This window comes from Leptinotarsa decemlineata, unplaced genomic scaffold (genome assembly GCF_025532065.1).
Source record: "Leptinotarsa decemlineata unplaced genomic scaffold, Ldec_3_MD MMD2_P_RNA_scaffold_12, whole genome shotgun sequence".
NCBI classification, from domain to species: domain Eukaryota; kingdom Metazoa; phylum Arthropoda; class Insecta; order Coleoptera; family Chrysomelidae; genus Leptinotarsa; species Leptinotarsa decemlineata.
Genome location: NW_027412526.1, coordinates 227,789 through 245,424, shown reverse-complemented (window position 1 = coordinate 245,424; position 17,636 = coordinate 227,789). Strand labels below are relative to the sequence as shown.

Genomic DNA, 17,636 nt, shown 5'->3' with positions numbered 1-17,636 from the left:
CAGACATCTAACATAAATTATCAACAATATAGGCTTGTTCTTTCCTTGTGAACATGTAAATGTCTTCCATTGTTGATGTATGAATTGAAGGATAAGTAGAATGATTAGGCACGGAAAATTGTATGACCTGATTTGTGTGTTTCCGACCAAATCTCACGAGTAGATTGATGACATTAATTTTCTGGGAAAAAACATTATTTCGGTAAATTAATAGGGATTTGTGGAAAAGAAATAAGGCATTATCAACCTTTCATGCAGCTCACAGTTCCTTTCTGACGTACTTGATAGACATAATATACTATAATATGCAAAAGGCCTTTAATCACATTGATTTGCAAATAATCATCAATAAACTTGGCAGTTAGACATACTTCTTATTTCACAGTCCTACTTTTTAATCGCACACAGTGTGTTAAAACTGAAGATTATCAAGTATTTCTTCACTTATCTACCAGTGAAGTTCCACAAGGGTCAATTCTTGGACCATCCCTTATCCAGCATAATCTTTCACAATTCATGAAGTCATCGAAATTTCTTAATGCTGATGATCTGAATATTTGTAAGTAATGTTATTGAAAACTGTGAAGGCTGTTCAAAACTGAAATTTTTGACCGGTGTTTAATACCATGCTTCTTGAGACAATGGCTCATCATCCTCTTCTTGGTTCATATCTTCAATTGACCTTGATTTTTATGTTCCATAATTTTTTTAAATTTGAGAGGTTTGTATTTATTTGATTCTGATAATACTCTTATTGATTTGTTGCGATGTATTCTAAGTCTTTTTCCTGTTTTGCTTTTCTCTCCTCATCCAAGGAATTAATTTGTTTCTTCTGTGTAAATCTGTTCAACTAGTCGCTGGTTGTAATATGGATAAATGTATATAATACATTGTTTCCTTTACATTTCATAAACGACGAGTGTTAGATAACTTGTTCAATCTAGATCTAAGCCAGTGGCTTTCTAAACGTTTGATCTATGTAGAAGTGAGTACTTCCTTGGCCCTTTTTGACTTTCAGAACATCGATTTATTCGTTTGAAAGACTTACTTTTTAACGATCTATCTATTTATCTACATATCTAAAATATGATATACCCTCTACACATGTATACCCTTCCGCTTGCCTGGAGAATGTTTTGTCCCACTGTGTCAACTAGAGTAACAGTTTTTGCTCTAGCCTGCCGAAGTAGGCAGTTTCACTTTTTTTATTGCGCTTCTCTCGATTGTTTCGTCGTCGTTTCGTACTGTGTCTTCAATTTGCGATTCAAATAACGTGTAACATATTGCGTGTCAAAGTTACGCAACGCGTGATAAAGGAAATGCTATCGAAATTGTGTGGTACTCCTAATGGATTACTATAGTTAGTTCAACATGATCGATACGTCTTCACAATGAAATAATACTGAAGGAGGTTAATGAATGTAATGAATGTCGCTGGAGTATTACAAAGTTGCGGGGTGACAGAGGTGGACTGGGACTTTGCCATGATTTAAGGGGTACTAAGTAGAAGCCTAACCAAACCCGACAACTCAAATTATGCTGTGAAAGATTTGAAATTATCTAGGAATAATGGAGTTTTTCCCACCCTTCTATAAAATGGCTGTTTGCAGCCTCATCCTAAGTATTTGTTTGGAAAAAAAGGAACCTGTTGTGATGTTAATGCCACAAAAGAATGAGAGACTCACCTGGAGGGGAAATCTACTATCAGTTATCTATAAAGACTCAGTGAAGGCGTTATGAAAAATATTACCTAGGCCAGTTCGACCCTGAAGTTTCGTGAAAACAAATGCTCTTTGTTACATTTCATTGACCAGTTACTGAACCGAAAAGCGTTGGAGTAATACTTTTTCAGTGCCCAGGTTGATAAATTGCGGGAATTAGTTCAGTACATTGCGAAGAAAAACTCAATGTCAAAATCAATTGGTGAAGCAAATCGTGGTTATTAATGACATGATCTAGTGGACATTTGTCAATAACGCTGAAAAATTAGTCCATATTTAGTAGGGTTCAAAGTTTATGTATACAAGGCGCATCAAAAATGTTGAACTTTTACTATTTCTTTCTAAACAGAGCCAACAATTTATCTAGAAGTATTTTGGTTAACCGAGACCAACCTAATGACGTTGTACGCTGCGCCTATATTATTATAAATATTATTCGTTTTCAAAAACGGTTGTGAAATACAAAATATAGTGTTCAATGCAAAAGTTTTGAGATTATGGATACACTATATTTATCAAAGAAAATTTTACTATAATGGTTTCTGGAAGACGGGGTTTTTCAACGAAACTAGGCCTTTCGCATACAACAACTTGGCGAATTTTGCGTCGTCGTTGCTCTTACCTGCACTCGTACAAAATGCAACTGACCCAAGAACTGAAGATAAACGACCATAGACGACAACGTTTGTTCGCTAAATGGGCTCTGGAGCAGTTGGCAACTGATCCTGAATTCCTGGATGAATGGCTGCGTGAACAAACAAAATTGTCGAATTTTGAACGATACCAATCCACATGAGATCCAAGAGCGTACAATCCATACCGAGAAAGTCACTGCTTGGTGTGGATTTTGAGCTGGCGACGTCATCGCTCCATATTTCTTCGAGAACGACGTTGGCCAGGCCATCAATGTCAACGGCGAGTACTTTCGGCCTGAAGGAGGTACGTTTAAAATATATGAAAATCAAGTTATTATAGGTAATTCATATTCAACATGATTGTGTGGTCTTATTTACTAAAAGATTTCAGTTCTTTTGTCATCCTTCAAGAACCATATATTAGTATATCTCAATATTAGAATGTGGTAGACATTTTCACACAATACTCAGCTTCCTATTTCGGAATGAAATTGAGTGATTTGAGTTGGATAATTTTGAGAATTGTTGCTCAAAAATAATTTACAGAGGAATGGTCATTCAGATACAATATTCTGTGAGAAGTTTTTACGAAACACGCAGTAATGAAATACAATAATAATACTTGTCCTGAATACATCTTGTTTGCCTAGAACTGAATTTGGACAACTGATAATCAAAAAACTACTGAAACCTAGAGCAAAACTTTGCGTATCACCCTCGTAATCTCATTACCGTGCCGGCAAAGTTGACAATTGACTAAGGAACCGAGCACCGTGTAATTCGACCGCGTTTTCACGGTAGGCCGGGTCGGAAATCGAAAAGGAATGACGTAACTCGCAGCGACGTGACGCACGGCGTCGGTAGCACCGACGTGCATGCGCCGGCAGACCGTTTGGCGTCACGCCCGAAGTAACCGGAGCGTGAAGTTGTAGAAGAGGTCCGGCGATACGCAATTATACAGGCGATTACGGTTTTTTTGCGTTACGCGGGAGTACGAATGAACACTGAGTGTGTAGTATCACGTAAATATTATTTTATCACACATATTATCTATTTCTAATCATGAGATAATAGTGGATCGAGTAACGTGGCAGAAAAGTAATGTTTTTTCGACGAGTTGGGAAATTTGTTTGAATATGAATTACCAACATCTCAACTGCGTACAAATATACAGAGTACAAAGTTCCAAAATTACCCTCTCTGACAATTTCTACAGATCAGGGGCTGCTATTACTGAAAATGTTCCTATCAAAAGCTAACCTTACCTAGCCTAAGAAGCTGGACAGGACTCCAGTGAGCTAATTTACGTAGTCACAGGGAATATCAGATCACACACAAGAGAAGATTTTGAGTTCATTTGCCTACCAAAAGAGATCGCAGCTAGTTTTTGAAAGATTCAATTGTTGGGTACCGCAAATGGCTTGGTTGGGTAGGAAATCGAGCAATGGCACGAACAAAAATTGCAAGATCTTCTGTCATAGAAGCGAAAAAATGTAATGCAAAAATGTCCATTTATTAACGGCTTGTATATATGTTATGAGTACATTACTTTCATGCTTCAAATATTTGATAATACCTACATATTTCATCGCAAACACATCTTATTTCAACAGATAAAAATACGTGTAATTGTAATCTAGGATTTTTTCCATAATGATATCATTATTCAAGTTGAAAAGGGTATTTTTAGGAGTGGTTAATTTTTGTGAAAGGTTTTGGCTCTCCCCTTCTCTATCTTTATACAAAAAAATGTGAGAATTTTTTAAAGAAAGGAAGTAAGCAATCAATTTCAGGGCAGGGATTTTGAGTGTTACTATTTTCATTCTGAAGGCCGTCGTAGTTTGGAACTGCATCCTAACAATAGCAACACATAAACAAGGGATGCGAATAGTAAGACTGAAAGTTAACTCTATACAAAGATGGGAAATGGATATTTTCAACATTGAAAATACTGAACATTTGCCACTGCCTGTTAATCTTCTTCATCCTCAGATATACTGACTGATTTGAAGGAAATGTAAACAGATAAATACAAATCCAGAACCCAATCAGTATCTGAACTAATTTGAAAATTGCACATGAACCTGTCTACGCAACCGCTAACGGTTTCAATGCCAAAGTTAAACGACGATGCGGTCGTAAATTTCACCGACCTGAAAAAAAAATCGAAAATGTCACAACTCTTCGTGGGCGTAACGTAAGCAGGCATTGTTTCGGTCGTGTGACGGATTTGCATAACGGCAGCCCTCTCGATTTGAATATAATTGCATACAATTAGTGGGTGATTACACAGATGGCCGGTAGAGCGGCAGAAAAGTGCCAAAGTGCGTTGTGTGCGAAGAACTGCGAAAAGCAGCCGTTTGCTTCCAGCACGTCATTATGAGCTCAGTCGTAAATCGATGAGACGGGAGGTTTTGAAATTTGCATTGCAGAATAATGTAAAAATTGACGAAAGCCTGATTTAGTTTTGGAATTAGCGTGAAGTTGCCCAAAACTTCTCATCCGCAGTTTGACATGGGACTATCGAACAGGGTTTAGAATAAAATTTGTAAACAGTGTTGCCAGATTGTAGATAATTATAAGTTTACCAGTATTTTGATGTTATCACATTAAAAACACGATATATTATTGAAACATGTTGATAAATGAGTCAGCATTCTACATTATCTCAGCCAACCATCCCAATACAGAAAAACTGTTAAATAACAGTATAATTCAGGAAACATAAAGTCAATTTTCTCACTTATCAAAAATAGTTTGTTGATGAAAATTTCGGAGTATATCCTTCAAAAGCATGTCTATTGACTCACCTGAACAGATCTGCGTACCATACTTTGCTTCCGTGTGAAAAAAATAGCTCTGTATATTCAAGACTGAATCATTCAAAAAAAAAGTATATTTCCCATCATCATTTATTGATGAAGGAAAGTATGATATGCATATTTGATCAGGCAAGTCAATAGACATGCTTTCGAGAAATATAATCTGAAATTTTCATCAACAAACTATTTTTGATTAGTGAGAAATTTGACTTTTATGGATGAGTCTTTCTTGGATATTCGGTTTTTTTCAACGCAAGAAACTTCAAAAGACATACTGTTAAGTTACAAGTCCTAAAATCTTTAACGAGAAACCAATTTTTCAATTCCCATGCACAACCTGTTTTCATACAAATGAATTTTTCCTGAATAATATGCTGTTCTTCCACATTTTTCCTGTATTATATGAAATGCTGACTCATTTGTTCAACATGTTTCAATAATGTATCGTGTTTTTAATGTGATAACATCGAAATACCGGTAAAAAAGTTATTATTTGCAATCTGGCAACACTGTTCCCAAATTTCATTCTAAACCCTGTTCGATGTTCCACTTCTTAAACTGTGGATGAGAAGTTGTGGGTAACTTCATACTAATAGATTTGGAGGGGTAATGTATGTATGTATCATTTGCCACAAAAACGAATTTTCAGAAACAAATTTTCAAATCGCTACTATTGATCTCCAAAGTGACGTGCTACGCCCAACCGACGCTCGCAATTCAAACACCCATTACGTCATCGGCGGCTTCCGACCCATTGATCCAGATGCCCAGCGGCCCGTCTCGGCCCACCAATGCCGCCCCAAACAATACCTCATGCACGGTTTCACTTTTAATGCGGCATTGCGAAGTTACATTATCATTTTCGCAGGAAGTTTGTTATTCTCGAGGTAATAGTAGAGGAAGTAGCTTGTTCTTCTAATGGGCATGAGAAATAGTTCTTTTTTTTTTGATATCGTTGTCGTCCACCAGTAACCTACGTTTTATCAGTTAACATATCGTTGGATGATAATTTTGACTTTGGATTTGACTTTGGATTTAGCAAATCATTTTTCCAACACTAATTGAAAGACTTCCTGAACTATCATTGTTTCATTATAACTTTCCTTACTCATTCAGAAAGATCTGGCACGATATCAACTAATTGCTCTTTTCTTTTCTTTGCAGTCATTCTTCGGAAGATCCTACAACAATCTCAGCTCGATCTCCGAATGCAAAAACAACGGAGAGTGTATCATCAATAAGAAGAACCGCACAGCGTGCAAAGCTTGTCGTCTTCGGAAATGCCTCTTCGTCGGAATGTCCAAAAGCGGCTCGCGCTACGGCAGACGCTCCAACTGGTTCAAAATCCACTGTCTCCTCCAAGAACAGCAGCAGCAGCAGCAACAGCAAGCCAACATGAATGCCCAGCAGCAAGGCATAAAACACCCTCAGAAAACCCCGCCGCTGCCCCACCCGTCCCTCGGCATGGGTCTGTTGGGGATGAGCGCCTTTCCCCCGCCACTCTTGCACCTGCCCAAGACAAAGGAGGAGCTGATGCTGCTTGGTCTGGACGAATACAAGCATTCAGCGTCTCCTTCCGTAAGTTCGCCAGAATCTCATAACTCTGATTCATCTGTGGAAGTTAGCGACGCCAGGAGACTCCCGCTGTTTCCCGGGCTGTTACCTCACACTTTCCTCCCGCCACCGGGTCTCATGTTCCCGCCCGGCTACTCCCCGCTCTATCCTGGACTCTTGCAACCTGCCAATAACAACAACAGACTCATCAGAAACCACAATCCTGGCGTTGAAGCTTTCAATAAGAGGATATTTCTGGACGCAGTTCTACAGTCACAGCGCACCCCAACCCCCGAAGAAGTGGAACCGCCCGTTCCTGCCGTCTCTCCCATCCAGGAGGATCCTATTGACCTGAGCATGAAGACGAACAGCGAAAGGGGATCGTCTCCTGCTCAGAGTGACCGTTCTGGCTCGGTTGGTACCGAGAGGGGGCATGGCAGCGAAGCCGATGAGGAAAGTGACTGTGGCTCGGAGAGGGGATTGAAAAGGATAAAGCTCCTGAGGCCGACTCCTTTGGATCTCACCACCAAGGTGTGATATTTAAGTAATATATTTATTCTAGTGGACAAGAAGACTAGATTTCAGTCATCACAGTTTTATGAATCTTCCACAAACAAAGTTTGGGATTTTTTTACGACAAAGGCATGTCAGATCAGGAACTGATCTTTCATTTGAAAATGTATCAGAGAGGGGGCGATGACAGATGTGTTGTTCGTCGTTCACTTCAACTTTGTTCGAGGTATGACACTCTGAAAGAATTTGATTTTCAATTATGGGAAATCATCGATTTCGTGTTGATGTAGGACACTACCTTTCACTGACGAGAAACAAATAATAGAAATATGTGGAATAATAAAAATAATCATTGGATTCAGTTGGCACAAAGTTCTGCAAGTTACTTTCGTCACTCTAACAAACTCGTGTTAGCACAGCGGGAAAGTTTGATTGTCGTGACCAACTTTCTTCGTGGAGTGTCTGTACCAGATAGGTCTGAATAAAAGCATGAGAATAACCGATTCAGTTCAGTTCATTATTGATTTTTTCATATTTCTATCAGGATTTGTTTTTATGAAAAATTTTAATTTTGATTGAAAGATGATTATACCCCAAAAAATACCATCAAAATTATTAAATTACAGTTGAAGCTTCCGTATCAATTACTCTATGCAGTTTGTCTCAGAATCGTTTCTGGTTTGCTTTTTTAGAAATAATTCAGTGCAATTTTCGGCTAGTGCCCATATTCAAAATGCAATATGCATACTCATCAATGACACGGTCAATGACAAATTCTTATGAAATATATTTTCGGTAATAGGTATTTTCATCTCTATCATCTGCATCCTCAAAACTGTTGGCATCAGAAAAAGTGTTTTCTCGAATGGAGCCCGAATCTTATTGAGCCTGGGACCAAAATGACCCCCTGTCTTGAAGTTCAAAGGTTGTTAGCTGTAATTCGAAACCCGGAACTTGAAAATTACCTTTGGATTTATTAGCAGACTATGAAATTTCAAACAAAACATTTTTGTTTCTGATCCACCTCGTACGTCAGATCCATAATACTCACGCAGAGTAAATGAGCTTGTAGCTAGAATCAAATGACTAGATTAGAAATGATTTCAGAACTGAATCGGACCATCAGCTTTATCAATGAGCATTGTTGCCGGTTTTAAAATGTTACTGAACATGCCGCCTTATGGTTTTTCCCATTTCTTGTAATTTTCGATACGATAAATACTAATTTAGTTTTTCAAATTTGAAATCGCATTGTAGACCCGTAAACGATGACGCAAAACTCGATCATACTCGCACGAGATTGAATGTGAAATGAAACGTCTGAACTATGCGGTTCAGATTTATTTGTTAGTGCAGTATCAGTTTCGACAGTGAGTGGTATGATTTGCTGATTGATTCGGCTCTTACTTGATGAAGATCCATAGTAATTTCATAAACTACACCTCATAATTCGATCTCCACAAATTTTATTAATGAAAAATATAAGGACATGTTTCGCTAACACAATAGCTTTTTCGTAGTGAATAACGTACGTTATTCACTACGTTATTCACAACATATATACGTTATTCACTACGTATGTACGTTATTCACTATATACGTACGTTATTCACTACATACGTACGTTATTCACTACGTTATCCACTACGTACATACGTTATTAACTACATACGTACGTTATTCACTACGTACGTACGTTATTCACTACATTATCCACTACGTTTATACGTTATTAACTACATACGTACGTTATTCACTACGTACGTACGTTATTCACTGTGTGTGTGTTACTGTGTTAGCGAAGCATGTCGTGATTATTCTTTTCATAAAATTTGTGTAGATCAAATCGTAAGGTGTAGTTTATGAATATTAAATATTGATACAGATATACAAATTCAGGCATGGCATCTTCCTTGCCCTGAACGGTCATTTTGTTAACACACTAATAACAATCGAACTGCCTGAAGTGCCCTGCTAATCAAAGTCCTACCTGAATTTTTCATGATTTCGAGCACGGTGTGTTTTATGAAAATATATTTTCTTATTTACAAAATTTACACGCGTTCATTGGCTCTTCGTGCAAATGTGGTAGTTTTGCGTCACCCTGTAGAGGCCGATATTGAATCAAAATATTGTTCTCCCCGTAGAAAAAACCTGGCAACACTGCTTCAAACGTTGACTGTCTAGTTTAATTGATGATCTAGTTAATTGTCGAGCATTGTTTCAAAACAACGTGTAGATCTAGATCTTCAGAACATCGATTGACAGGTCTCTTTGGAACAATACGGAGAATGTGCGTGTCTTGAAAAATAATTGGGATGTAATTGTTATTGTTAAATAATGGAACAGAGTTTTTGAAAATGGCTTTTCCACCATTCCAGACGTTCATAAAAACTAGGACAAATGTGTCAACGAGTCCTTTTGCTGAATTTCGTTTGTTTCATGTCGTTTTGTGTTGGTGTTGTCTCGAAAATTTGATTGTTCAATTTTTTTTAAAATAGTTATACTTTCAACCCGAAAAAATTATTTTTCGAGCCCTGAAGAAGAATTGTTTTTTAAGAAAAACTGATGCTGTTACCCAACCAACGTTTCTTCAGAAAAATCATGAGTTCTATCTGATATGTGAAATAAAAATGATATAGCATTTGTGAAACAGCCGATCCTTTTGAAAAATGAAATTAATCGGTCTGTTTCATTTTCTCTCGAAGTGAAATATTTCAAAAGAACTAAATACTGTAAATCTAGTTGCATGTGTATATACTATTTAAGGTTAATTATTGTTTGTATATATGTTTGAAAGTATGCTGTGTGTACATTCAGTGATATTTTATGCAGCTCTGTTTCAAATATTTCTTACGAGTGTACCTCGCCATGTAAATCTACTAAAGAGGATTTTCAAACGGAAATTTTCTAATGCAATGTACAGTGTGTCAATTTTAAAACTTACAACTTACAAACTGATATGGAAAAATGCTTGAAACCATTTCTAGGATAGGAAATGGGAACTAAAGTGACATGGAAGAGAACTCACCAGTTAGTTTTCATCATTTGTACGATCTGCACTGTCATTAAGCTGTAGTTGTCACGATGGTTTACATTATACCTGTGCGCATAGATATCATTTTCATATTTGCCTCCCAGAACCAGTGTTATTTAAAAACAGCTCAAATATTTCATGAAAGGCATCCGGACAAAAATGTAAGTCACGTGTACGTTCGCGATTTAGTTGAAAAGTTTAAAGAAACGGGATCAGTGCAAAATAAAAAAACCTCATTAAATATTCCATTTAGGCCAAAGTTTCATAATTATTGCTTCACCCTGTACAATTATTATTTATACCATTGGATAGAATTACAAGTAGGGGTTGGCAATTTAAACTTTTTGAGTTTTGGTGGGTGGGGCCTAGGGGGTTGATGGGGGTGAGTTCTCTTTCATGTCACTTCAGTTCCCCCTTACTATCCTAGAAACGGTTTCAAGCATTTTTCGATATCAGCTTTCGTTCGTGAGATATAGCGCATAGTAAGTTTTAAAATTGACACACTATATACAAGGCTATGATTCCAATTTTCTGTGAGAGCCAATCCGTCAGGATGGTTCTTTTAGAAATTGTTTATTTGTCATTAACCACTTCAATCAAATGTTTTTCAGAAATATTAAATAACTACTTTACGGTGAAATCGTAAGCCTGGATCAAACAAAAACCAAAATTCTCTGACTTTACTCAAAAATATCATTTTGTGACAGATTACATGGCGGATTTCGTATATCTACGTCTAGTTGGCCAGTATATTCTGTATATTAGTATTGTTTGTATATAGTTTCTTTGAGAGTGCAATGTTGAAAATTGTTATTTATTTATGCCAGTTCCGTCCTGGAAATTATAAATTAGTAGTTGTTTTATGACAGTAGATTAGTATTTATTCGTTAATGAGATTGGAGGTATTATTTCGACCATTTAATGGTTATGATTTTTCAATCATTTGTATTTGAATGAAACTGTGATAATTTTTTAATGAAGAAGGAGGTATGGCAAGAGAAATTATTATTGTTACAAACTGTGTACATAATTTTATTTTGTCATATCTACTTTCTAGTAACTGTGTTCACACAGCGTTCAGTAAATAATACATCGAAAAACTATTCAATCCAGGAATGAATAATTTTCGAAACTATATAATCTCTTCTCCGAATAAAACGAATTCTACTTTCAACCAGTTATTTTGTGATAGTCAAAATAACTTATATACAAATTGTGAATGTTTTTATACTATATATAATAATAAACTTTTGTATGATTCGGATATTATTCCTGTCTGTGAGGGGACCAGGGCCAGTTGTACGTTTTTGAATGAGTAGATACATACGTTTTTTACGAAAAATAAAAATAAACAAATTTCCATCAGAAAATTGTTTCATTTCTAGACCTCTGAAGGGAGTTTTTGGTCCATGTGTTGATCAGTTTGAAACGGAGGGTAGTAGGTATATAGAAATATGATAGACAAACATAATTATTCTGACAGTTGACAAGGTCGTTCTATTCAATTTGTATCAGTACCTCTTTTCAATTTTATTGATTTCATTGAAGTACAAGGAAATGGTGCTTGTGGTTTCTTTAAAAACTTAGGAATAATACAATAATTTTAATAGTACATATACATGCATATGTTTGATTCGTCAGAAAAAATCTGCAAAAATAATCAAATAACAATAACATCAGTGATTAACAACATTCATATGTTGTACATAAAGTCTTGATAATCAATCAAATATAATACGAGTAAGTAAAAATTAATTGATGGATGTAGCCGTTAGTTACTACGTGGTAGAAAATCATAATGAAGAAAAGAGAATTGAAACTTTCCACGTTTTTTACCACTTTTATTCGTAACTGCAGTTTCATCCTATGAGAATATTTTCAAACTTATACATTAAAAGTGGTAAAAAACATAGAAAGTTTAAATTCTCTTTTCTTCATTATGATTTCCTACCACGTAGAAACGGCTACATCCATCAATTTATTTCAATTATCTTTTCTTCAGTAAGTAAAAACACAGTGGATTTGGAAAAGAAATAATTACTTCAGACACTTTTCTGATGTCACAACGAATCGATGAAAAACTAATAGAAAAAAAATCGCATATCTGCTATATCTAAAGGAAAAAATTGTATGCCTTTACGTGAATAGATGAGGGGAATGATACATTTATATAAACTCTTGTTCAATATTTCTCTGGGTTCTAAGCAAAATGATACTCAGTGCAACAAATCGGAATAGTTTGATTTCAATAATAACAAAGTAAATAATAATATTAGTGCACAATACAATATTTGAGAAAGAAAGTTTTTGGCTTTCTACTACTCCATCTGATACAAAAAAATGGATGAGAGAATCTTCCAAAGAAAGGAAGGATTAATCAATTTGAAAATAAGTAACTCTATACATGGATGTGTAGATCATGCAAAGAAGCAACTTTCAGACATAAACTGAAAGAAAGTCCTCCTGAAACAGCTACTTTCATATAAACATTGAATTACACGAAAGAAAAAATTCTTTCGAAACAAATACTTCTAAATGAACACTGAATTATACAGAAGATACTTTTCTCTATTCAGTTTGTATATCGAACATTTGTGGAGGAATAAGAATCAGATATCATTCACATGAGTTCTACTTTGAATGAATGGTAATAAATTGTACTCACATGGAACACTGTCACCCTAACTGGTATACACGTGTTTTGCCTTAAGACACTTGCCCTAAGGCTCTTCAGTAGTAGTAGAAAGCCAAAAACTTTCTTTCCCAAAAAATTAATCACTCCTAAAAATATAACCCTTTCAAATCACAATATTTGACATACTCATTTCACTATATGAGCTCCACGATATTAGCGTTTACCTGTGAATTCAACTGGATTCGCTGTTAGTCATTCTAAATTTTTCGAGTGGAAATTCCGGAAACTATATAATATGTTCATGAGGTAGGTTGTTGAAATCAAACACATAAGATTCGTTAATTTGAGATTGGGTCTAGGTAATTTCTAATAATTGAAATATATTTTTATGAGTAATGATGAGAACAGAAGCACAATGGGTTCAATTTTCATAAGAATAAATATTATAGACAAAAATAGTGAAATGCATGTACAATTACCTGGAAATAGAAAAGGATAGTGAAGGTGATTTAATCAGGGAAGAAACAATACGAGGGTTGCCTTTTATATTTCGGGATTAGAGAACAAAATCAAATATTAACCATCGAAAATCACTTTATTGTTTTTCAAAATATTCCCCATGAAGATCTATGCAGTTTTGCATGCATTTGAACCAATTGTCGAAGCACTTTTGCCACTCTGATTGAGGTATCTCCAAAACATGCATTCTTAATGCAGCATCTGCTTCTTCAGGTGTCGAAAAACGTTGACCTCTCAGATTGTTTTTTACGTGCGGGAATAAATAAGTCATTCGGTGCCAAGTCAGGACTATACGGCAGATGACTCATCAAATCGATGTTTTGGGTGCTCAAAAATGCAGTTGTTTGAGCCGATGTGTGAGAGCTCGCATTGTCGTGGTGGAGAGTGATCCGTCTTCGGCGGTTGGTTTTCCTGATTTCTTGGAAGACAACTGGTAAACAAATGGTTGTGTACCACTCAGAATTGACTGTCCCGCGTTGTTCTAGTGTTGCGACATGTCCAGTTTTTTCGAAAAAACAGGCGACCATTTGCTTGGAAGTGTTTCGTGCGCAAATAACTTTTGTTGGACTTGGCTCATATTGAAACACCCATACTGCTGTTTACTTTCGGGCTCATACACGTGAATCTACGATTCATCACCTGTCACGATGTCATAGACGTGTTTCGAAGCACTACGATGGTATTTTTTGAGCACTTCCTTCGACCAATCGACATTTTTTTGAGCAATTGACTAATTGTGTGGGTTCCAACGCGAACAAATTTTTTTTACAGTCAAATGTTTATGCAATATTGAATGTATGCTGATCCCACTAATTCCTAAGGTTGTCTCAATCTCACGATAGGTCACATGACGATCTTGCAATATCAGTTCGCGCACAGCATCATTGGTTTCCGGAACAACAAGTGATTTTGGACGACCTTCACGAAATTCGTTTTGGAGTGAACTACGACCACGATTGAATTCACCATACCATCGATAATCCACGTCGAAAGTTGTAAAAAATAATCGCACGAAAATGTTAACGATTTAATTCCATTTTGGGCCGAGATGAATCTTTCAAATTACTGTAAACAACACAAATAGCGAGCGTATGTCAAAACGTTTCGGGTACGTATACCTCAAAAATGTCCAACTTTACGACAGAGCTGTCAGTTGCCAGACTGTAACACTAGGGTTGACAAATCCCGAAACATAAAAGGCAACCCTCGTATAATTTCTTCTCAAAACTAATGCTGAGGATCCAAACAGAAATAATACAATGTTAACTAGTTTTCATATTAAATTTGTTTAATAATTATCAACACATTCTGAACGGCATCAAAAATCAGTCGCCATTCAATAAAGTTCTCCATTCGCCATAACTTTCTCAGCATGGATGTAATCCTGCGTTGATCCTCATATTTCCGACCTATAAATATCAGACAGTTAAAGTCGCGGTCATTTTTATCGAATGGCCACGTTAATTCATAATTGACTAACCGGTCTGTGGAATCGAATAATTGTAATTTTACACCATAATGTGTGCATCATAAAATAATTTAATCGCGTGACATCGAAATTTAATCGAACTTTTATATTCATTGCATAAACTGTCCTAATGGTTTTACTGACGTATCGTATTGATGTTATGATGCCGAAGCTTCGCTGCACAACACACACATATTCCTCCAGACCACAGTAATCGTTTGCAGCTGGTTTATAAAAAGGTTCATTCAGCTTCCTGGTGCCATTCATTATATACGGTTTTCCAAAGTGCTTGCTTCTGGGCCATTATCAAAAAACTGTTCAGAAATTAACATAATAACATTGCTGAATAACGAAAGAAATAATGTGGGAGCTCTGATAGACAATATCAGGATTTTAGAAATTTTGGCGAAGGCGCCAATTTATTATTGCAAATCAGTCAAATACGGCTCTGTCCATAGTAATTCTGATTGGAAACATCAGTAGCCGGTCTCATCTTGAATGTGGAGAATGACACTAGACAGAAACAAGCGAAGTAGTAAATATTATAATAGTAATAGTAGAGTTTAAAATATATCTAAAGGAGATTAATATGAGTATACCACTATTTCCTTACGAAAAACATTTTTGAAGTGCCCTTCATGACTATAAACTCCGTTTACCAGACGCGTAGCATTTTCTGTTACTTCGAATTCTCGAGACATATCATCTAGTTATATTTTTTTCCATTTTGAACTGACAAATGGATCAATTTCATTGAGATTAATGAAGACGAAACTTAAACATCGGATAGATGTATGGCTTTTGTCTCAAATTTAATATTGGTCAAATTGGGAGAACTTCGTCGAGAAGAATTGAAGATCATAGACGCAGTTTTTTCAATAAGGATACCAATTCAACAATTTCAAACCGTCTTTTGACAGATGGGCACGAGTTCATTGGCGACTATGAAATATAAAGAGGAAGGTTTGAAACTCAGCCATTTGGAATGTTTGAAAATTAATAGATTCAATAATTCAGATCATTTACTGAATGACTAGGTGGAATTTGAATAATTTTCCAGAGGGTAGTCCCAGAATACCCAGCCCAACAAAAAAACATGAAAAGTTTGGAAAAAATGTATTTATTTTTTATCATAATCTCCTTGCAGCTCTATACACTTTTTATATTTGATAATAACTGTCTTGCACTTCAAAATAGTCATTGACTGCTGACATCACTTCTTCATCGTTGGAAAATCTATGACCACTGAACAATTTTTTCAAGTTTGGGAACATAAAATAATCCGAGGGGGCTAAATCTGGCCAATAGAGTGCATGAGGTAGCAATTCAAACTTTAATTTGTTAATTTTAGTCATTGCAATGAAGGATTTGTGAGCTGGTGCTTTGTCTTGATGAAACAACACCATTTTCTTAGCCAACCGCGGTCGTTTTTGCTTGATTTTTTCACTTAAACGTTGCAATAAGTTCGCATAATACTCGCCGTTGATAGTTTTAACTTTTTCAAATAAGTCAATGAAAATTATAACATGTGCATCCCAAAAAACCGATGTCATGACCTCATCTGCAGATGAAACTGTTGTCGCCTTCTTCGGAGCAAGATTCACAATATATATAATAAATATTTCGTTCGTATAGGTGAATGGGTAAGTTGGGATTCAAGTAACAAGGTGATAATTGAAAATACTACTTACTCACATATACAATCGATCGCTTCAAAAACACTTCACCAACTTTCTTCGAAAACTTATGATAATTTATCTTCCATATTATCTGTTTCAGTATCACTGTCGTCATAATTAATAATGAATTTATTTCCACCATTAATGTGGAGTTTCCAATCTCCATATAGTCTTTTTCAAATAAAATTACTTTTTTAATCCTTTTCTGCCAGTTTTCTTCGGTAATATTAAATACTTCTTTTTTAATCAACTCTATTACCATCAGTCTACCCTTTATTCATCTAATTCTGAAGAGTTTTGTCACAGCAGCTCACGTTATGGCCGTATGTATTCAATTTCTTCCCTATGATTTCAGTTGTAGGAATCTCATTGCTTTTGTAACAGTCGTATATTGTTTTTTTTAATGATTTTATCAGATGAACATCCAAAGGTTTTGGTAATCCTGCATCACATCACGTCTTGCGTTCATAACGTTTGTTTTTGACTATTTTTCGTACAGTTGAGAAAGCATTTCGGTCAAATCTGATGTTCCTTGTAATAGTTTGTTCCCTCGAAACCAAACTTGAGATAAAGATTCCTATATATTCTTATTCACTGATATCTATTTTTCGCACTGTTCACCATCGCTATTGGAATCACTACACTGGAAAAAGTCTGCGTTGCTATCACACTCGTTATTACTATCAGTACTTGTCCAAGGACGCCACATTTTAAACAGATAACAAAAATTTCAAGTAATTATAACTGCACCAATATCGAATTTCAACACTCAATTCGCGATCAGTTCCTGAACTGAACACGACGACGATAACCATCCCAGCATTCCCGATTTCTATTCCTCACCGTAACATGACTTCAAATTTAATTTTATGACTCTTCAGCCAATCATAAAACTCGGTTATTAAAAATTATCCAATACGAACCGCCAATACGTGGACTAGTTCGCAGCCGGTTCATTTCTATGTATTGGTTTTTTTGGCCTTTGAGAGTCCCGCCAAAGTTTAAACGAGCAGATTATCGTTTACTTCGACTATACCACACGTTTTGAAATGC

At 35.9% G+C, this 17,636-nt stretch overlaps 3 protein-coding genes across 10 annotated transcripts in view; 1 reads left to right on the top strand and 2 right to left on the bottom strand.

Annotated features, from left to right (window-relative positions):
• Kni (knirps) overlaps window positions 1-11,652 on the top strand; it is a 42,831-nt gene extending 31,179 nt beyond the window's left edge. For both annotated transcript variants that reach the window (XM_074170948.1, XM_023166470.2), the window contains one exon: window positions 6,343-11,652. In XM_074170948.1, coding sequence (XP_074027049.1) covers window positions 6,343-7,269 — 927 coding nt within the window. In that variant the 3' untranslated portion in view covers window positions 7,270-11,652. The remainder of the gene's footprint in view (window positions 1-6,342) is intronic.
• The window catches only part of LOC111516209 (MICOS complex subunit Mic60), a 162,617-nt gene that overhangs the window by 46,511 nt on the left and 98,470 nt on the right, over window positions 1-17,636 (bottom strand). The gene's annotated exons all lie outside the window — the stretch shown is intronic.
• The window catches only part of LOC111510551 (uncharacterized), a 68,824-nt gene that overhangs the window by 46,446 nt on the left and 4,742 nt on the right, over window positions 1-17,636 (bottom strand). The window lies entirely within an intron of this gene.